This window comes from Drosophila navojoa, chromosome X (assembly GCF_054131105.1).
Source record: "Drosophila navojoa isolate 15081-1374.11 chromosome X, UAZ_NAV_1.0, whole genome shotgun sequence".
Lineage (NCBI taxonomy): Eukaryota > Metazoa > Arthropoda > Insecta > Diptera > Drosophilidae > Drosophila > Drosophila navojoa.
The window spans coordinates 10,876,732-10,899,936 of NC_142895.1; the positions used below are offsets into that span (position 1 = coordinate 10,876,732).

The window sequence follows — 23,205 nt, forward strand, 5'->3', positions numbered from 1 at the left end:
GCCCACCACGTCGCGTTTCGCCTGTCCGTTCTGTGGCAAGTGCGTCCGCTCCAAGGAGAACCTGAAGCTGCACGTGCGCAAACACACCGGCGAACGTCCGTTCGTCTGCCTGTTCTGCGGTCGCGCGTTCGGCGGCAAATCGGATCTGACGCGCCATCTGCGCATCCACACCGGCGAGCGGCCGTACCACTGCGAGTCGTGTGGCAAGTGCTTCGCCCGGGCCGACTATCTGTCCAAGCATTTGACCACGCACATTCACAATGCGCCGCGCTGAGATGAGGCGCGTAGGAGGCGTCTCCTACGCAGATAAGCCAACTAACCATACACACACACAAACACACTCACGCACTCACACACTCACACTACACCAGACAACACAGAATACACTCAAAGAAAAGAGCGGAGACAAGTAATGAAAAATACACACAAGAGGCATAAATTACAGGAAACATGAAAATTGATGTATAGATCTATTATTACTACCATTATTATTAGATTTACAAGTGTCTAATTATTTTTTTTTATATATATACATATATATATATAATTACTATGCGAACTCGAACTCGAATTCGAATTCAAATGAGAATTTGAAGAAACGGTGCTGAGGTACAGTCAGCGCACTGATAAGCCATAGAGCAATCAACGTGTGTGCAGGGTTAATTTTTTTTTTTTTTTTTTTTTTATATATATATATATATATATATATAGAAGAAGATGAAGAACATTAAGAACTATTAGCACGGGTATTAATGTCTTTAAGAGTTGAAACTAAAGCATAAATAATTGTAATTAGTAGAAGTGTTTAAATTCTTTTTTTTTCTATCTAATATGCAAAGTTTTCTATGGTTAAGTGAGGGGTTTTTTTTAGTGGAATATATAAGGAGATCTAATTAGTTCTGGCAGCTGCAAGGCAACTACTAACTACAACAACAAACTGCAATATATATGAAAATAGTCTGTGTTTTTGAGAGAAAAGAAAACAAAAAGAATACATTCAAATCACCAAGTACCATAAATCTGCCGTTTACATAGAGCAACTCTAAAAGCTAAACTAAAAAAAAAAAAAAAACTAATTTTACATTTATTTAAAACTAAATAGCAAAATATATTGTACAAAATATAGAAAGAAACTAACTAATAGAGAGTTTAACTCGAGAGCTGAGACAAAAGAGAAAGAATGAAACGAAAGGAGAGGAGATTGAAATGAAAGGAAATGAAATGAAGCGAAATGCAACTGGTTGGCAGCACCAATGCAGAAGAAGAAGAATAAGAAGAAGGATAAGAAGCAGCAGCAAGATATAAATCGAATGAGAAACTCAAAGAGAAATAGTAACAATAACAATAACAATAACCAGCAAAACAATAAAAGGATTTTAGTTATTTTTTTGTTTTTATAGCAATTTATATATAATTTTTACAATAAGACAGACGGACTGACGGACTGACGGACGAACAGTGAATGGAAACGAAAATCAAAAAACCATAGAGGCAAGAGAGACAACTATATATACTGAATATATGTTTTTTAAACGTATGTGCTAGCTTAAAGCAAACAGACAGCAAACAAACAGACAAACAATACAAAAAGGAGAAACTTATTATAATTTATACAAATCAAAAATCAACTAAAAGTTAAACTGAGGCATTAGGATGAGTAGAGAAGTGGAAGCGGGGAGGAGCTGGGAGTTTGAGGGAACTGGGAAACTGGATTCGAATCGGAGGCTTGAGGCAGGCTAGAGTTACAAATAATATTTACTTATGTGCAACCACCGTCAATAGTTTAATAATTTACAAAACAAGCATACAACAATTTTACAAACAAATAGAAAAGAGATGAGACACATAGAAATAGCAAATAACAAAGCAAATCAAATAAAAGGTTTTTTCTTTTTTTTACAAAATGAAAAACAACAACTACAACAACACAAACTAACTGTGATTCCAGCAACAACAAAATAACAAATAACTTACTTACAATTTACAAGAAAAGAAAGAGTATAAGAGAAACAATAGCAAAGCTACAAGTAAAACAAAATAGATACTAAAACTAAAATACCCAAAAACAATAGGCAAAATAGATTTAAGGCAGCTGCGCCAATCGCGGCTAAGCACACAGCGAGAGCGAGCGAGAAAGAGACAGTGAGCTAGATCCTGTCTCTGCTTGTCGACATCACAGTGAGGCAGAAAGAGTGACAGAGAGAGAGAGAGAGCCAATTCCACTGTCTGCATGTTGGCGTCTTGTACTAGCGAGCTTTTGACGCTCAGCTGCGCCATATTGTACTAGTCAGCTTTTTGTCGTTCAGTCTTCGCTCCGTGTGCTGCGCCGCTGGGCTGCGCAGCTGCTGTCCCAAGCAACGAGACGTGCAATTTGTTTACAATAAACAGAAGAATTACACATAAAGACTACTAATTTTGTATATGCCTAGAAGCTGCTTCATTTATTATGGCTCATTTCATAAAGAAAATGTTGCAAACAAAAGTTACCACCAAATAAACACACACACACACACACACACACGCACACATACACAGACAAAGTGATCATAAAAAATAAAAAAAAAATACAAACAAAAACTAGATACAGAAATAAAACAAACTAACAAACTTTGAACCAAGAACATCGAATTAAATTGTAAATTGTAGTTTCAACATACAAGAGGCAAAACAGCTATGAAAACTAAATATACATAGTATATATACATACACACATACATGATTACATACATGCATATGTGTATATACATATATGTGTGTGTGTGTATACATATATGAAATAATGTTTCCATATATATAAAATATATATATACATTTTTTTTTAATAAATGTCCTAAGCCTGAAGCGAATACTTAAATAAACAACCATATTTGCCGTACCAAAAAAAAACAAAATAAATAAATAAATAAACAACAAATAATAATAATAATAATAAAGAAATAATTGTCAAGCTGGAAAAGTTGATGGAAGGTTAAACTTTCACTGTGCCAAAAAGTTTAAAGTACCTCATAATTTAAATAAATATTAAAGAGAAGCAAGTAAAAGTAAAAGCAAAAGCTAAATCTAAACAAATGAATATTAAAAAAATAATACTAATAATATCAGCTAACCAAGGTTTTTACAATAGATTCCATAGAACAGTCAAACCATTGTACACATACACACACACACACACACACACGTATATATAACTAGAAGCTAAAATCTGCTGTTAACTAATTTAATCGAAGCTACTTATACTAATTTACCAGCCAGAGGCAATAATTTTAGCTAGCAAACTTACAAATCTGAGATTTTTTTGATTTCACAATTAAATATTTAAGTAAATTTTTGTTGCTTTCTCCCCCATACTAACTCTCGCTCCCTTTCTCTCTCTCCAATAGTGTTCAATTGTAGTAAATTTTGTGATAGTTTAACAAAATTATGTGCACAGTTTTATATACATATATATAGATTCTTTTCTCTTAACTTAACTTAAATAATTGAAAAATTTCAACAAAAAGTTTACATTTATTTCTAACAACTCAAAAGACAAATCCCACATATTTGTTCTTTTATTTTATACGCAAATAAATCGAAATGTATACATATATGTATGCACACATAAATCGATAAATATCGAACGATCAGGGCCACTAGCAAATTGTTTAGGTTTAATTATAATTTATACAATTTATATGAACAACTAAATGATTTTTTAATACATATAATTTGTATTGCTTACAAGTTTATTCCGCTATTTTTTTTTTTTCATTAATTTTTATTTTTATGTATTTCAACAACAACAAACACTGCCTTTTTTATTGCAAGCACAAAACACACACGAAAATGAAACAAATACAAAATCTTTTTAGTATATTTATAAAAATTTAATTTTTAAAGCATCACAATTGCAAAAAATAAAAAAAAAAATTAAAAATAAAAATTAATTTTTTTTTAGCATATAAAAAATAAAAATATATTCTAAACCACTTTTATGTTCACTTGATTATTTTCATTTTTGGAATTTCTCTAAATACTTTTATTTCTTATTATTATTATAAATATCTATATAAACAATTATTTGAATTAACATGCTGTGAGCTATGTATGTGAAACTTTGATTTTTTGTGACAATTATTATTATATTTAATTATTTTTATTTCATAGTATTTATTATTAATAAAGTTTTTTTGCATTACACAAAACAGATTGCATTTTATTTTAATTTTTATTATTCTTTTCATATTCTTCTAATTCTCTTTCAAAGGATTTTTTTTATATATGCATATATGTATCTCTTCCTGATTAGTTCAATCATGTCAGTCTCATCGTCATGCCTGTCGATCCGTCCGCATGAGATTTAAAAATTGTATATTTAATAAAAACATATAACATTATATACAGTCTGATTGTTATCGATAAATATCGGTGTTTCAAGTTTACAGCTTTAAACTGTACATCAATTCGAGGAGACTGGTTGCTTTCTGAATTTTCTCTCAGTGTTTGAGTGAAAGACATCGAGCAACGAGTTCAATGCAAACTTGACTAGGGTGGATCAAGAACAAAAGCAGAAGACCAAAGCAGCTTATGTATGCAGTACACATATATGTATGTGTACAATAAACCCCGAATGATATATTGTTATCGATCATTTTTTTTATTTAATTTTGTTTTTATCATGCAAACCTAAGCATAAAATTTATTTATTTCGTTTGTCGTAAATCAGGTTCAACAGATAAAAAATTTTAAAGAAAATAAAGAAATACAACGTAAATAAAATAAAATATTTGCTGAGGGCATAGGAAGCTAAACTTTAACTTAGGTAAGAAATAAAGCAATATTAAAAGAAAAAAAAAATTAAATACAAACTAAGTAAATTTTTCCCAAATTAAAAAATTACAAATAAAATTAAATTTGGTGTGTGCTTAGCTAATGGAATTCAATTAACACATAAATGTTGAAAGCGAAAATAAACACAAAAAGATAATGGAAACAAAATTATAAAAAATGATTTTGAGAAAACAAAAACGGAAACCTTTTTAGGCCCACAACGGGAAGGCAAAATAAAATATTAAAAAAAAAAAAAAAACAAATTCATTTGTAAGTCATGAAAAACAAAACAAAATTATTGGAGGGATTCAAGACTCTTATTTCATATATATATATATATACATACATACACCAATATATGTATATATACATAAATTACAAATTTACCATATATATATTTACATAATATATGTATGTATAACTTACGAGAATTTTTTTTAAGTGTAACGCTAAATAAGGCATAGACAAAATGCAGGAAATACGTGTAACAAAATAATATTATAAAAAACAAATGAAACTAAAAATATTACAAAATCCAACAACGAAACTTTTTGGCATTGAATCGATGCATTTTTAAAAACAATATTTATTTATATATAAATATATATATACATAAATATATATATATAGTTTAAAAAGCCCACACAACCACACACACACGCACATAAACAGACGCAATTCATAAAAAAAATAAAAATAAAAGAAAGAAGAAATTAAAAAAAAATTATACATAGTATATATCTCTATACAGATTATTGAATGTATGTGGTTTTCGGTGTCTATTACATATATATATAGATATATATACAAATAAATGCATATATACACATATACACATACATATAAATATGTACGTATATATTGCATGCATATTTTGAAATAAATTATAAATGTTGTTTATTTGAGTAACTAACGAAAATGAGCCCCAAATCAATACGAGAATGATATTTCATATAATCACACGAACACACATACACACACTCACACACAAGCACAGTAAGGCCCTAGATCAAGTGCATGTTGACCTAGAAAGAGACAGATAGATATAGAGACTGTTTTGGATCAGGTTTCGCATATGTTGATATTCCCAAAAACAACTCATATCTTGGATCCAATTGCACTTGACATGAGCTGGGCGCCTGCCTGAAGACCGAGTTCAAGACAAAACGAAAAATAAAAAAAAAAAACCCAAAAAAAAAACATTTCACGAAAATAACAAAAAAAAAACTAAAAAATAAAAGACAATTTCGAGGTTTCACTTAAATAACAAAAGAAGAAAGAAAATTACTCAAAAACGAGAAGTTTTAAAGTAACAAAATTATTAGTAAACAATTTAAACACAAAATATTTTTAAATAAAATTACTTAAACTTTTGTTTATATTAATATATTTTAAAAATTTGTTTTCTATTTTTTTTTATCTATCAATATATTGAATTGTCTATAATCAAATACATTGTTAACAGAAAAACTAACTCATGTAAATAAAGGAAGCCATTTGAAAGACAAAACACACAAATTATATGAAAAGATATATATATATATATATACATAAACAAATATATGTATAAATATAACTTTAAAAAATAACATAAAAAACAAAAACAAAATGTAGTACATGCAATATATTTTTCGGTGTTAGGCGTCTTTTTGAGATTTTTACAGAAAAAAAAAACTAAAATCACATATAAGATAACAAAATTAAAAAATATTTCATTGTTGATGTTGTGAGCTAAAAAGAAAATCAAAAAAAAAAAAAAAAAACTAAAAAAAAACTAATTATAAAAGAATTGTATTTTGTCTCTCTTTCGCTCTCTCTCTCTCTATAAAACTCTCTCTAAACTTTAACTGTCGTGTCCACTAAAATATTACATAAAAATATATACACATTCACATACATATGTGTAACTTTATGTAGTAAAAAAAAAAAACAAAAAATTAAAAAAAAAAACAATTTTTTTTTTATAAATACTCGTAAAAACAATTCTGTGTCTACAAAATATACGAAAGAAAAAATCAAATAGGAAACACACAAAATTTTAGATGAAATTCCAATTTAAATGTAAAACAGAAATATATAGGGATATATATATATGTATACATATATATAAAGGGCTATGAGACGAATTGAAAGGAGAATGGAAGAAAAGGGAAAGAGAAAAGAAAACACGCCAGAGCAACTAGCAATAATTCAGAAAATGACCTCAAATCAAATATTTTTTACATTTTTTATATATTTTAGTCGAACTGTAAATAGAAGTTAAATGAAAAGAAAAAGAAAACGAAATAGCAAGAGCAAAAACTAAAAACCAAAGAAAATACAACAAAATGTAAACACATAAAAATGTCTCTCGAACGAACGAACGAACGAAGTAAGAATGTGATATTTTTCTAAGGTGTACTACATACATACAAACAAAAAATAAATAATAATAATAATAATAAACAAACAAAAATAAAACTCTAAAATTGAGTTTTAAATATGCAAAAGTAAAAAAAAAAAAAATTAAAACAATTAAAAACTTTTTACTGAAGCCTGAGTAATAGCAAAAGAAGCCCAAAATATAAACAAAAAGAAGCAGCAGATGAAATAAGAAACAATTGGCAGTCGGACGCAGTCGACTGCATAAATCTCGTTCACAGACCCAAAGCATAAATAAATATATGCCTAATACAATCTATATCTATATTTGTACCATTTTACAAGTTATGTAGCTCCATTTGTTAAGTACACTCAACTTATAGCAGTCTCAACATATGTACATATGTAATTTCCGAAACGAAATACAATTTTATATGTTTCTTAAGACATTTTCATTATTTATATACATAGCCGTGTTTCATAGAAATAAAGCCAAAACGCCCCATTCGCATGTTGTGAACGAGTATATACAAAGAAAATTTCATTATAAATCGAAAGACAAGCATAAATAGAACAAAGGCAATAGAGACTGATTTTGACGAAACAAAACAAAATAATAACAAAAACTAAAATGAAAAAAAAAAAAAACAAACAAACAATGCCATTAATTAAAAAATAATAATAATATTATGTAATAGTTTTTGATTTTGATCCTCCATGCTTTAGATTTTCTTTATGATACATGCCCAAACATGCGTTAAGTCTTCCCTAGCACTTGATCATTTTATTTTCATTCCCGCCATGTTTGATCAGTTTGTCAGGGCTTTAAGAGGAATGAATGTGCGAGCAGCCATACCAAAGATTTAGTTTCATTTGTGAACACATTGAGAGTGAGAACAAGATTGGATTGGGAATGGGATTAGGATTGGCATAGGGATCGGTGTTGGGATTGAGCGTATATTAAAAATGGTAATTAAGGATATAGCAGAAATAATGGAACCAAGTGGAACCAATGTTAGTTTAAGTCAGGGCTGGTACGAAGTAGATACAGAAAGATTGAGAGAGAGGAAGAGGCAGAGAGTTGGAGAGAGACGGAGAGAGACGGAGAGGAAACATGCAGAAGAGTTAGGAATTAGATGGGTATGTTGTGGAGCTGTAATTATTTTTGTGATAAAATCCGAAGCGCAATTTTTTTCCGACTGTATGGTAGGTAAGTGTAAGAGGGAAGCAAAGGGGTAGAATGAAGTGAAAGGGTAGTGGAAGGTGGTATTGAGTGAATTGAATTGAACTGAGAGCAAACACAGCCACACAAAATGTCTGTAAATAGTTAGAAAAAAGCTGGTAAGGAATGCGAAATGAGAAGCGAATAGAAGGGTGACAAGTAGAAGCACACATTGCCAGCATTTGTTATGAAGGTGCTACGAACAAAGACGTAATTGAAAATGTGATACAGTTTTTTCCTTAATCAACAAATTATGTATGTATTTATTGAAACGGTATGCGAAATATGAACAGATTTTTAGTATAGCTAACGGGCTAGGAACGGGGAGAATGAGGCAATCAAGGAGCTGGTTACTTTAAACCTTGTTTATTTAGATCCACTCAACCAATAAAAATATATATTCTTTAAGATATTTTTGGTTCCATTTAGCGACAGTTTAAGTTCGTTTTTAGCAGCCAATAAACTGGAAAGAAACTCTAGAAAAATAATATGCATTATACGAAATATGAGCAAACAACAACCACAGGAACCACAGTCAGACAGAAAAGAACAAAAAATCAAAAACAAAAATCGAAAATCGACTAAAAAAAAAAAAATACAAATAATTAAAAACAGAACAAAAATATTGTAAAAATTTTACACTTTAGGAAAATCTCTAAATTTTAAGCTTTCGGTGTTTTTAAGCAACATAAACATTTAAACACACATGAATAAAAATACGAAAATTAGCGAAAAAAATATATATATATAAATATTTACATATATATATATATATTTCGATATTTAACATTTAATTCGGAAAAAAGGAGAAACAAAAACAGAACAAAATTTAAGAAACTTTTGAGCAAACTCTCGGTGTTTTAAATTAAGCGCATGAAAAATTAATTACACTAAATGATAACAATTAAATTATTAAAAAGTAAAAGCAAAATTGAAAAGAAACACATAATAAATTAAGCAAAAACAGACGTAAACCAAAAACCAAAACCTCTTTCACTTTCGTGTCTTTGACTTAACAAAAGCAAAAACAAAACTAAAAAACAACAAAATATTAAGCATATTTTTAAAATGTAATTTAGCACAAAAAAAAAACACAATTTTTAAACTAACGTATTGATGTGTATTTAATATATTAATGAAACAAAAAATAAAAAACACAAAAAAAATACAGTATAAAAAATCATTAACAAAAGCAGAAAAGAATTCATCTCAAATGTATTTAATATAAATAATTGTTTTTTATTTTATTTTTGAATAATATAATTTTGAATTTATCGATTTTGGTTTCAATCGTTTTATCGAAACTTTTACAAAACTACGAAATGCAATGCCTGCCAAAGATTTAATGTTTTTAATGCAACAAAAAACTAAAAAGAAGAAAGACAAACAAATAAATGTACTTATATGCAACAAAAATCCAAACAACAACAAAAAGTTCAATAAAGCCGTTCCAAACAAGAAACAAACGACAAAGAAAAAATCAAACAGAACTATATTCTTGTTTAGAGATTTTTTGCGTTTCCTTATATACAAAAGAAAAAAGAATGAAAAACAAGAAAAAAAAAACTAACATTTAAAGAGAGAAAAAATATAAAAAAAATAAAAAAATTAAATACTTTGCAATTGAAAATCTGAGTAACTATTTGTCGTGAACAAGTGAAATTATTTGTAAACTAATAAAGTGAAATGTTTATTGGTTTAATTTTAAAACAACACAATTTTTATGCATTACATTAACAAACACAAAAACAAAACAAAAACAAAAAAAAATAAAAAAAAAAGAAGAAACAAATAAACTAAATAATAAAAAAGATACAGACGGACTTTTTATCAAAAATTCTTTTCATATTTGGCGCTCAGTTACAGCAACAGCGGTTTTTATTTGAAATGAGCGCGCCAAACAAACTGGTCGATATTATCGATATGACTGGCAGCACTAGCACAGCAGTGGTAGCTCAGTGGCTACTCGCGCGTCCTTTTTCTCGACAGCTGGCAACGTTATGCAATCGCCGGTGGCAACGCCTGGCGCATTGAAATTATCTGCGCTGCGCAATGCACAAAAACAGTTCCGGCTGAACGTTTCAGTCGCAAAATAAAGCTGTAGCGCTTAACGAGTGAATTGCCGTATTTAATCTTGTTCAATACAAAAGCAGTATTATTGTTTTTTTTTTTAAATAATTTTTTTGCGTTGTGTTGAACCAAAAGTGGCGTGTCATTTAATATTTAAATAGCTTGTGATTTCTGTGAGTGAGAAAAATCTTGTATTTGCATTTACCAACAAGAAACATAATCGTTTGCGATTCGGAACGAAATTGCAACACAGCCCAGAATACAAGTTGAAAGGGGATGAGGAGGTGAACAGCCAAGCCAAAAGTGACGACACCGCAAAACCCAGCAGTAGCAGCAGCATCAAGTTCAAGGCACGTCGCAAACGCACCAAATAAAAGCTTATTGTCAATAGAGAAACAGGCATCGCCGGTGGTTTTTAAAGGTGTGTGTGTGTCTGTGTGTGTGTGTGTGTGTGAAAACAACGGCATGCAAAGCTATGCAGATGCATTAAGTGCCAAGGGCTATCGCAGCTTTGGCTTTGATACTGACGTTGAAATGGACATGGACCCAGACATGGGCTTGAGCATACGGCGAATTGAGAAGCGTAAAGGAGGTGAGTGAAGGTCTAACAAATACAAACATAAATACACACGCACTCATACACAGCCACAGACACGAACGCAGCGGGGTCTTGTGTGTATGCGTGTGAGCTGTAATTGCTGGTCATTCATTGAATGGCAGCAACTACAGAAGACGAAGAAGAAGAAGAACTGAACAGACATACATACATACATACATACAGGTATACATTCTAGCTTTGAGTTGGCCGCCGATTGCGACCCCGAAAGCTAGAAACTAGAAACTCTATTTGCATGACGTGTGCAATTTTTGGACGTTGAGCTTATTGCATGGGCACTGGGTATCCTTTCGCTAATCTGTTACAGCCAACGGTCAGTGTTGGAAAATTGCGAAAATACCAAAACTAAGGAACAGGATAAGCTAAACAAAAGAAACGAATTTTTGTAATTTCTATACATAAATTAGACTTGAAGTATTCTAAAAACTGTATTATACATAAACTTATAGATAAAGCAGTAATTGTTAGTAGTCGACTCTCAAACAATATACCTGTATATATACAAATAATTATTGATGAGCAATTAGAATATTTCTCCATCTAGAATATACACATACATTTATAGATCTGCCACAAGTGACTCGTATATGTTTAACCCAAATATTTACCAGGTATACACCAGGTCGCGTTCAATAATCGCCCAAAGTATGTGGCAAACATGTTAAATATAGGAAAAATACCGGCAAACACGTCGATAGACGTTGTCAGACGCAAAGCCATTTAGAAAATTGGATGCCGACGTGTACACGCACGCTTCACTTTTTGCTACCATATATGTATGTATATGTATATGTCTAACTATACGTACATATGTATATAAATGTATATACGCATAGTAACTCCTGACTGAAAGGCTGACAGATTGGTGATTAATGCGACGCTTAAGCAATTAAGAACAGGAAACTAGCCTGGATAATTTTGTTTACTACATATATTCAGATATATGTATGTATATAAAAAAACATCTATGTCAAATTTTAAACAAAATCAATTTTCATGGAAAATTTGCTAAATATTAGCCAGAAGGCGCGACGTATAAGACTTTCAGACTATATGAATGATTTGATTTTAAGTTGTCGCATTAAAAAGTGTTTTTTTTTTTTTGGCATTCTATGAACTTTGGTAAAATATGTATGTACGTAATTATGTATATATATATATATACATATATTTGCATGATTTAAGCACTTGCATTTACCATCTGCACATAAAATGAATGAAAACATGATACAATTACAGTCATGCCCCACTCTGCGATTCTCATAAAGTATCAAGTAGGCCCTTAAGGCTTTCCAAGAATATTCCTTTGCCAAATTTTGAAATTGAATATCTGCCCCAAATTTATAGCCTTTGGTCCACTCACCACTTTCCGCACATTCTCGCTTTCTCTGTCTCTGTTGCTCTTCTGTTGTTTCAGTGATGTCATCCAGTAGCTGACAATAAAATATACCCAGCGTGCCCATCTATATGTATGCTGCTGCAGTGGAGTCAATAGACTCGAGTTCGTTGGGCTGACCAAATATATTTAAGCCATAAGCCACAATAACAGTAAATGCACTGCGCAAAAAAAAAAAAACAGAAATGTGTTGTTTACATGACCCAATTTTTAGGGATGTCTCACAGAGATCCATCAGAGGACAACTCTAAGCCAATCAACCACAAGAAGAACAAACCTAAACTGTAAAAATATATAGAGACACGTATATGTATGTATGTGTGTGTGTGTTTTTGTATGCGTTTGTGTTTGTGTTTGTACTATGCCTGTTATCAGCCCCTTTAAATTTCTCTGACGTGGAGCTTATCATTGGCTCTTCGGCTTGGGCTATAAATAGAGCTCATGAATAGCAAGCCAACATTGCTGCCCCCGGCACATTATGCAGACGTATTTCACAATAGCACGGCAATTGTAACAGCTGGTAATCATTTTAATAAATATTCTATGACTGGGTGTGTGTGTGTCGAAATTGTCAAACTAGATAGATAAGCCCCCCAGCACATGAATGAGAATCATTAATAATATAGATTACATACATGCGAAACATTACAAAGCAATTCCAATGCAAGTGGCAACAGCATGAATAATACAATTGGAGCTTAGCAGGAATTCACGGGAATTAAGATTAGCATGACTAAAATTAGTTACAAACAATATGCATAAATATTGTATTACTATAGCTGAGATATGAAAAGTACCATCAACTCTTTAGGCAAGTTTTTATACCCTAAACCCAGTATAAATTGTAGTTCAAGGCATTCAAGTTATAAGTGTCTACACTTTAAAGGAAGGAAAAAGCCCTGGCAGATGCTATTAAATACATATATATATTCAATCAGGATATCATGTTAGAGTCCGCCCACATGAACGCAACTATCCCAAAACCTATCCTAAACCAGAAAAACAGTTCGATAACTCTATACCTTCTTTATTTTTTTAGTACACAGCTTTAAGTACCTCCTAGTCGAGCAAACCCGACCCAGCATTAACTAAAGTGTTATTCTAATCAATGCCTGTCAAAAAGAAAATTATTGCTCATTTTTGCAGGTTCGTTGACTCACGCGCTGAATAATTCCTTAAGCGCATGTTCAAATAAAATTTTACTCTACGAGTGGTAATAAAAACCGTGAATCAGTAAAATCGAAATATATTCGGCAATTTAAACTGCAAAATAAGTTTGAAAGGCCATAATATAACTGAATCATTTTTGACGACTCTCAAGATGATGTCCAGAGTAACTAAACTGTGAATAGTGTATTACTCCATTTGGTCTTGATCTATCTATCTACATATGTATATCTGTATCTGTATCTGTACTATATCTATATCTATATGTATATCTATATCTATATCTATATCTATATCTATATCTATATCTATATCTATATCTATATCTATATCTATATCTATATCTATATCTATATCTATATCTATATCTATATCTATATCTATATCTATATCTATATCTATATCTATATCTATATCTATACCTATATCTATTTCTATATCTATATCGCATATATCGTTATTTTGCTCTGGATATTTACATTTTTTTAAAACGAAATTCACCCCATAGAGCTATGAATCACTTTAATATATTTGCGCATATTAATACTATGTATGTACACGTGTATATACATATGTATGTATGTATGTATGTTTCTAGTTGCCTCTACGTACATCGTATCCCACGCATTTCGCAATTTGCTTTAATTGAGCTTTTTTTTCTTTCTTGCAAAACGCTCATTGATATTCGCATGACAAACGACTCTAGCCCAATGGGTAACTTTTTCCTAGACATAGGTCAGGTTTTCAATTAGACGAACAACAACAATAATAACAACAATAACAATAAAAATATTGAAAGAAAAAAAAACAACAAAGGAACAATGAACAACAGGCAAAAGTTTTTTGTTTTGCTGTTGATTTCTCTTTGTTCTCCTTTTGGAACAGCTTTTGCCTAAGCTCCTAAATAAGTTTCTGTCACTCTCTCTCTCTCTCTCTCTCGCTCTCACTCACTCACTCTGTCTCTCTGGCGCTCTTGATTTTCCATTCTTTGCTCAATATGCATATAACAGCACTTTGTCACGCCAAAAAGTTTCTTCATAGAATTTTATCATATTTCTAATGCCCTACCTTGAGACGCTCCAGCTGTGACTTGAGGTAGAGCATCTGCCAGTCGTCTAACCCAATGGTAGCAGAGTCAGCAATTCGAATGGAACTGCTATTTGTATCATCATTGAATATAGCACTTCAATAAATATCTTAAATAAACAAATTTTATTTTTATATTTCAATTTGAATTATACGAAATTTGTTGAGGTTTAAAAAAAAAAAACATATGTTAATTAAGAGCTCCAAAAAGACATGAAGTGATTCAGATTAGAGAGTTGGGCGTGATATACATATATAGATATGTATATTATATAGATTATAAATAAAATAAATAAATATATATAAATATTTTTCTTTTTTTTATATATATATATTTTTTTTTCTATAATTTTATTTTTAGAATAATTTATATTTTATATATATAAAGTAAGTAAAGAATATATATATATTTAGTAATTGAAATTTCAACTTTAAGGCCTTGCATATACTATATTGTATATCCCATCTATAATCCAAACAAAAATCAGTTTGTAGAGTATCTAAGCTGCGTCGTATGCAGATGATCATTGACGCATTTATGTGAATATATTCAACAACAACAGCAAAATAACATACATATATTAGATATATAATATATACATATATCTGTCATATTTCGTTTGCTCTGTTGGCGAATGCCTCGAAATGGAAAAATCAGTTTAGTTCGTTTATTCGTTAAGGCAAAAGCTCCAAAGGAAAATTACTCGAAAATCGGTTCAAGTTGCTGTTGGCCCATCTATGTAGGGCATTATGTAATGCAACGTGTGTGTGTGTGTGTGTGTGTGTGTGAACTTTCAGGGTGCAGTTGACAGTCTTATGAAAATCAATTGTGAGTGCGGCCAATGGCCAAGAAGCCGAAATGGCAAAGTGCCCGAAATAGAAAGAAAAAAAAAAAGACGGCAGCAGAATGAAAATAACAGAACGCAGCAATTAATAAGCTCACAATTCGGTCAATAAAATCAACAACAAAAGCCAAAAATAAATGCGCAAACAGCAATTATATATGCATGAAGTGTATACACATATATATACATATGTATACACATATATAAATATAGATATATCATTAATATGGTCGAAGAACTTTGACTTTTTGATGTGCGAAACGAAAGCATTGTATTCCTTTATTCTTTCATTTACATATATTCATTAACTGTTTCGTCAATCTGTCTTGAGCTAGGAGATATATTATCGATGGCACATATTGATTAGAGCCACTGCTTCTTCTTCCTTTGGACCGCCAGCTTTAAGCTTGACAACATGAATGTATTGGAATAGAAATTCCAGCAGTCAGCATTACATTGACTCACAAAAGTTTTGACCATAATCGATAACTATCGGTTTTCGATAACTTATAAAATCATCTATTTAATCTCATAGCTAGATTACTCTTACTTAGCATCAGCCGAGATCCACCAAAACAAAAACAACACATATATTTTCTTATAAATCTCAAATTGTTTATAATTGCACTAGAATATAGTATAAACCTTAGCCATAAATTGTCGACGATATTATTTAAATGTCACCGGCTGCTAGGCGAGGAATGCGCATTGAAATTTGCATGACAATGCAATGTTGATTTCCTGCCTTGTTTAATTAGATTGAATTTTGTGAGATGAGCTCTTCTTCTCGATTCCCACGAATTCAAGCCGTTTGATTACGTTCTGAGAATATGAATTATCAGCCAAACTCTCCGAAATTTCTTATCTTAATATGCCTTCAGTGGTTGCTCAGGTATCTTCTTGTTGGACACTTTCAGTTTTCCAAGAATTCATGTAATACAGAACCCTGACTAGGAATACACATTTAGACTAAGTAAAGTCTTCACATCTATACGAAAAATTTCGCCCAAGTGCAGGTATCTGCTAGTCGGATATTTCCAGCAAAAGTACTTTGACTTCTCATGAACTCAAGCGGGGTTATTGCTCTTATATCACTCGATTTCATTATCCTATTAATACCCTAGATACCTACATATATAAAATGTAAGCTAGAGAATTTCCAGCTTAACTTGCTCAAAGAGATTCGATTGAGATGCCGCAATCTTGAAACAGCTTTAAAGGCATTAATAAACAATATATACATACATACATACATACATATGTACATGCATATGTGTATAAATATGTTCCCTTGTCCGAGCAATGATTAACGTCTATAATATGGAATGTTTGCGTTTGCTCGCCAAAAACAAAATTGGGCTAATGAACTGCGATTACTTGCAATTTTGAGGGTGAATTTGACTTGCCTTATAGAGCCATCTACCTATGTACATATATTAAAGGCGGCACAGTTGTTGCGGCTGCGACGTAGCGCTCGTTATCATCGGGCTGCTAATTTTGATAGACTTGTTGTCATATGCAAACAGTTTATCAAATTTGACTTCTGAGCAACGACGCCTCACCTCATGCCTCCCTCGATCCCCCGCGTGCTCTCTCCCACACACACACACACACACAATTCTCTATTGTGTTTGGGCCATTAGCACTGATTGCCATCTGAGAGTGTGTGCCGGCCCCAACAATACCTCAGTCAAGGGAAAATTACCGGCACTCGAAATGCCAGATGTGGTCTCTAGGCACTACAATTCCTGAAGTCAATTCAATGTGGGTCCAACGTGTTATCTTCTCGTTGACGTTGAAATAGGCAGAATTGCAAAGCTATCAAACTAATTAATGGCCCTCAAGCGATGATATATATATTCTCTATTTGATATAATAGATTGTGAATTATCGATTGTTGATTATCGACATCTTTAATCGAATTTCTGTATGCAATTGATTAGATTTGGCGCTAACTATATCAAAAACAGTTATAGATTAGATATTTATATAGTCAAGCATATATAGATAGTGGTTTTATTTGAGTTTTTGCTAATCTTTAGCTATTCCATGTGAGCACTAATATACCCTAGCAGAGCTTTTGTAGTGCATCGCGTTTTGCGCACGATCAGCGCTACTGGATATATCAATATACGTATATATATATATATATACTTAGCTATATATGTGTGTATATACATATGTATCTGTAGATCCAATAAACATGCCGTCAACAATAAGGGGAAAAGCCGCAAAGCTTTTCCGAGTGAGCTAACTGAGCGAAAGCTTTGCACTTGCACTTGACTCTCTCTCTCGCTCTCTCTCTTGCTCTCGCTTTGTCTTTGTATTTAGCACAGACTAAAACTTTAGCCGATATATAAACTTTGGATGAAATTCTCTGGCAGTGAACAACAACTGCCAACCGTTTGACAGAGGGAGCAAAGAAAAACAAAGCAAAGCCAAATTATAGAAACAAAAATATAAAACAAGAATACAAAGAACATATCCAAAGGGAAATTATCGCGTAGATGTTGCTTATTGCGTTGCGGCCGCCGAGACAAAACAGTTGCAGATCAAATCAAATCGAGTGAACGCTCAGTGATAAATATTGCCAGATATACCTATATACGTATATACACAGATATACATATGTACAACAAAAATATAAAGTGAATTGGTGAACAACGATAAAACTTTAACCGGCGTGGCGAAACTTCGAAACACCCAAAGAGAGAGGGCGAGAGAGAGATCGAGAGAGACAGAAAGAGAGCAACCCTGTAAATTGTATGTTGAAAGAAAAAGCAAATATATATCTTATATAAAAATATATTTTTATATATATATATTTTTTTTTGCGGCAACATCAATGAAAATCTACGTAAATGGTATCGAAATTATCGTAACGAAATAGAAGCTTACAAAGCGTTTGGGGTACACAACAACTTTGACAAAGGGGCCCCACACTCAATCCAATCGCGCTCAGCCGCGAGCTGGTGCAGGCATAAAACTACACTAGAGTACTGAATTCCTTGCATTGTGCGGCCTGTGGCCCAAGCGTCTGCTTCGCATAGAAGATGGCCTATCGCGGCATTATCGGCAACAATGATGGCGCCGATCGCAATAATCAGGATAACGATTCATTTGATGATGTACTCACCGGTTCCAGCAAGGACGTTGTGCCGTCAGTGCAGCAGCGCAACAAGCTACCAAATGCCAAAGCTCGAAGCAACGCAACAAACAGCCAACGCAGCATGCCGATCTCAACGAAATGCAATTGTAAGTGTGATCCACAATTTCAGGCAGAGTCTCCTCCGCTGCCGCTCTGCCAGACCAACAACAGTCTCTCCAGCCATTCGGTCTGGTCCATAGCCAACTGTTGTTTGCACACACACACACACACACACAGAGACACATGCTTGAGGCAACGGCACCTGTTTGATTCAACACTGCACTACAAGCGAATTGGGCCATTGGGGCTAAATATAGATATTCTATACATATGATATAGATATATATCAAATATATGTGTATATGCATATATTCTCCATCATCTCCATCATATAATGCTGTCCCTAATATACATATAGCGTCTCATCTCAGAGCAAATATCCAAAACCTAAAATAATTCACTTTGCATCTCTGTCAATGTCTCATTGCTATGAAACTTCACCGCGCAGCTTTTAGCTGCAGCAGTCGCTTGACTGCAGCGGCATATCTGATCACATGCAGATTGCATGCTGTCAAAGGCTGAATTGTATGAAACTCTTGGCAACTGTTTGTTTGTATAGAAATTTTAGGCTGCAGCTTAAATGTAAAATAATGTTTAATGATAATATTTATTTCTCTTAACTAATTGACAACTGAGATTTGTAGAACGAGTAATATACCAAACTAAAATAGCTAAATATACTTACATATATGCTAATACAATTCTTAACGAGCACAGCTTGAGCGAGACTGGGAAAGCTATTACCATACAGTGTAGTGTTGAATGTCTCGCGCCCACCACAAACGCCAAGACAAGAAAGTTGATGCATGTCATCTCTCATCTGTGCGGACAACTATCTCTTAAACTTGATGCCAGCAGCTCAGTGACTATGTCTCTATATGCCCATCTCGAGCAGCGGGATGCTGCCAGAGCGTGGGCTGGTTTTTGGGCACGTCTGGACTGCTATTCATTTCCCACATGTAAACAGACCACGATAGCTCTGACTACACTTGCCGACTAAAGGGTAGCTTTCCTGGCACATCTAATTTGAGAGATCGCTTGATAGATATAGATATAGATATAGATATAGATATAGATATAGATATAGATATAGATATAGATATAGATATAGATATAGATATAGATATAGATATAGATATAGATATAGATATAGATATAGATATAGATATAGATATAGATATAGATATAGATATCTAGATATAGATCTAGCTCTAGATCTAGATATAGATCTCGATCTAGATATCGCTATCGATCTCGCTCTCGCTCTCGCTCTCGCTCTCTCTAGCTCTCGCTCTCGCTCTCGCTCTCGCTCTCGCTCTCGCTCTCGCTCTCGCTCTCGCTATCGCTACTCGCTCTCTCTCGCTCTCGCTCTCTCTCTCGCTCTCTCGCTCTCGCTCTCGCTCTCGCTCTCGCTCTCGCTCTCGCTCTCGCTCTCGCTCTCGCTCTCGCTCTCGCTCTCGCTCTCGCTCTCGCTCTCTCGCTCTCGCTCTCGCTCTCTCTCGCTCTCTCTCTCTCTCCTCTCGCTCTCCCTCCTCCCTCCTCCTCCTCCCTCCTCCCTCCTCCCTCCTCCCTCCTCCCTCCTCCTACTAGATACTAAATACTAAATACTAGATACTAGATACTAGATACTAGATACTAGATACTAGATACTAAATACTAGATACTAGATACTAGATACTAGATACTTGATATAGATATAGATACTAGAGACAGGCCAAGCCGCCTCGTTGATCTTGCAGCGTATCTCTGATTCGGTGTCGCTGATTGAATCGGCTTTTCGCTATCGCCAACAGCTATTTGAGCTGCCTTTCGAACTTATTTTCTTATTTGTTTTCGAGCGGCTGCCGCTGCCGCTGCTGCTGCTTCTTCTGTCGGTATTCGTATTCGTATGCGTATTCGAATTCTGTATAATCGTGCATCCGAATCGAAATTTGCTGTTTTCGAAAAAAAGGAAACAACAACAGCAACGAGAACGACAGCAAGCGCATTGTATCGGCTGTCAGGTGTCGGTTCGAGTCGTAGTCGAGTCGAGTCGACTCGAGCCAGAGTCGAGAGTTGCTCGGTGTTCGGGGCTTGGTCATTAAAGTGCCAGCACTCGTTCAGGCCACAAGCGTTGCGGGAACTACGAAAGAAGCTCATTTCCCGTTCATCCCTTTCTCTCTCTATATATACCTCTTGTTCCCTGATTCGGTATGAACTTCAATCGTATGGACAGTGTGCATCGTATGAAAGTGGATGCACAACTCTTTGGGTCGAACGTCAGGGAGTCCAAGAGCTTCACCAATATTAATAGGAATGGCATCAAAGCCGAATTTGAGCCAGAAGAAACGATTTGTGGGTTGACTATATAGACAACATCAATATATGCATAATCACACTATCTAGAGCTATAAACATTTATAAAGCATCAATTAACTGTCAATTTGTTGTGTTTTTCAGGCGATATGATCGACTCAGCGGACACTGATAAGCCGGAGACCGATAATGAGCTAAGTAATGAAATTTCGGCACCATATGAAGTACCCCAGTTCCCGATTGAGCAGATTGAGAAGAAATTACAAATACAGCGCCTGCTAAATGAGAAGTGAGTACGACTAACTATTCAGAGGTCAAAACTAAAAAATAATTTAAATACCGAAATAAACAATAATTACATAATTACAAGCACGACATGAGACATGAACTAAATTTAGATCGCAATAATATTACGTAGCAGATAATGTAAAATCTATTTATTTTCTATGTGCATCAATAGATGCCCCAATCAGATTGTTCTGCTCAGAGATTAGGCACAAAACTAGTAGAGATCAAATCGGTTTTGATTCGAGTCGGAGAGATTTTCAAGCTGGGAGCTCTATATTCGATCTTTAAGTGTAGTTTCTATAATCTATCCAACTTTTCGTATCAGTTATTCTATCCTACTTCGTCTGCCCATCTACAGCCTATGATATCATTTATCATAACGTAATGTATTTCCACTATGTTCCATATTGTTCTTAATTGTATCATTCATTTCATATTAAATCTTCTGTCTTACCGTCATCCATCCTCTATCTTCTCCCTGTTATCTACTCTCTTCAATATTCTATCTTGTGTTTCCTATTCACTGTCCGCTATCTCCAATATTCTATCTTGTGTTTCCTATCCACTGTCCCCAATCTTCTATATTCTATATTCCATCTTCTGTCTCATAAAAACAAAAGGTAGTTATATACCATATACATATCTACTGCATACTGTTACCTGGCTCAATCTGAACATCCACGTAGCTCCACGCATACAAATCTCTATCCCATCTAACGTTTCAAAAGCCCTCTAATGAACAACAACAACAGCAGCAGCAAAGTGAACGCTGTGAGTGCGCTGTAATTAAAATGAAATGGGTATACTAAATACTTCATCGACTATGTTAACCATGCACAACAGCAGCTGTAGGGAAATATACTATAACTCCTCAGCAATATGCTGAAAATATTTGTAGTAATAAACCTCATATTTCTCGAGCATCAGCTAACCCATTTTGATGTAATTGATGTACTATAGAGTACTACTGGTAATCAGTCTTTGACTATCTTTAGCCGTTAAGCTACATCCAATCCAGCTAAAATCTCTTCTCAACTGAACCAGAGCATTGATCTCGCAGAGTACTTGGGTATTCAGTATGTATTGGAGTTAGGGTATGTCGTCTTCGGATATGCGAAGAGTCATGCCTTCGCTAGTTATCAAGTTCACATTGTTTTTGGACCCACGGCTAATCCAAGCGACTAGACGAGGACAGATACTTGGTCATGGCCGATAGGGTGGGGGCAAGAAGGGCCGGTGAGGTAGTGGGCGGAGGGAACTTAGGTTCTTTGGCGAGTGGGTCGTGCGGGCCAAGCAGGTGCCAAAGCAGAGACGGCAACAGCGTTGGACACGTTTTGATTTTGAATGGGAGTGCATTAGGCGATGGCCGGCAATGCGACCGCGTCAACAACGCGGCTTATGGCATAATGATGAAACCACCACGACCACCATGACCAGCACCGCCACTACAACCACCACCATCGCGGCACTGGCACCACCAGCGGGCACCGCTGTTAGCCGCATTTTAAATTTCGGATTCCGTCACATTCAGTACAATTTGTGCATCCATATAACTTGGAAGGGCGCATCGCCGCAAGAAAGCGCAAAAGTCGTGGCGCGTATCCGGCATTCGTTGCCTCAAACCCACAAACCCTTAACTCACAAAGCTCCGGTCGCTTTGGAACGGAACAATTGTTGCCCCTTCTTTTCTTTGGGTATTTTGGAATACCTTCTCGACCTACGCTGACATTGAGGACGCGCAATTATCCAATCACCCAGGCACTTTGCATTTAGTTCGTGTTCGTGTCACACGCCAAGCGTCGAAAGTTGCGAACTTCACAATTGCACTTGAAGTTCGTTCCG

The 23,205-nt window shown here is 33.9% G+C and overlaps 2 protein-coding genes across 16 annotated transcripts in view; both read left to right on the forward strand.

Annotated features, from left to right (window-relative positions):
* mamo (maternal gene required for meiosis) overlaps nucleotides 1-10,902 on the forward strand; it is a 163,748-nt gene extending 152,846 nt beyond the window's left edge. For all 6 annotated transcript variants that reach the window (XM_089263416.1, XM_089263417.1, XM_089263419.1 and 3 more), the window contains one exon: nucleotides 1-10,902. In XM_089263416.1, coding sequence (XP_089119542.1) covers nucleotides 1-274 — 274 coding nt within the window. In that variant the 3' untranslated portion in view covers nucleotides 275-10,902.
* AMPdeam (AMP deaminase) overlaps nucleotides 10,473-23,205 on the forward strand; it is an 18,313-nt gene continuing 5,580 nt past the window's right edge. For 2 of the 10 annotated variants that reach the window (XM_089263449.1, XM_089263450.1), the window contains exons 1-2: nucleotides 10,476-11,054; nucleotides 21,220-21,364. In XM_089263449.1, coding sequence (XP_089119575.1) covers nucleotides 10,928-11,054; nucleotides 21,220-21,364 — 272 coding nt within the window. In that variant the 5' untranslated portion in view covers nucleotides 10,476-10,927. Of the gene's footprint in view, nucleotides 11,055-17,983; nucleotides 18,336-18,462; nucleotides 18,828-20,846; nucleotides 21,115-21,219; nucleotides 21,365-23,205 lie in introns of those variants that run through there. The other 8 variants (XM_018109359.3, XM_018109362.3, XM_089263446.1 and 5 more) reach the window with 7 other exon arrangements.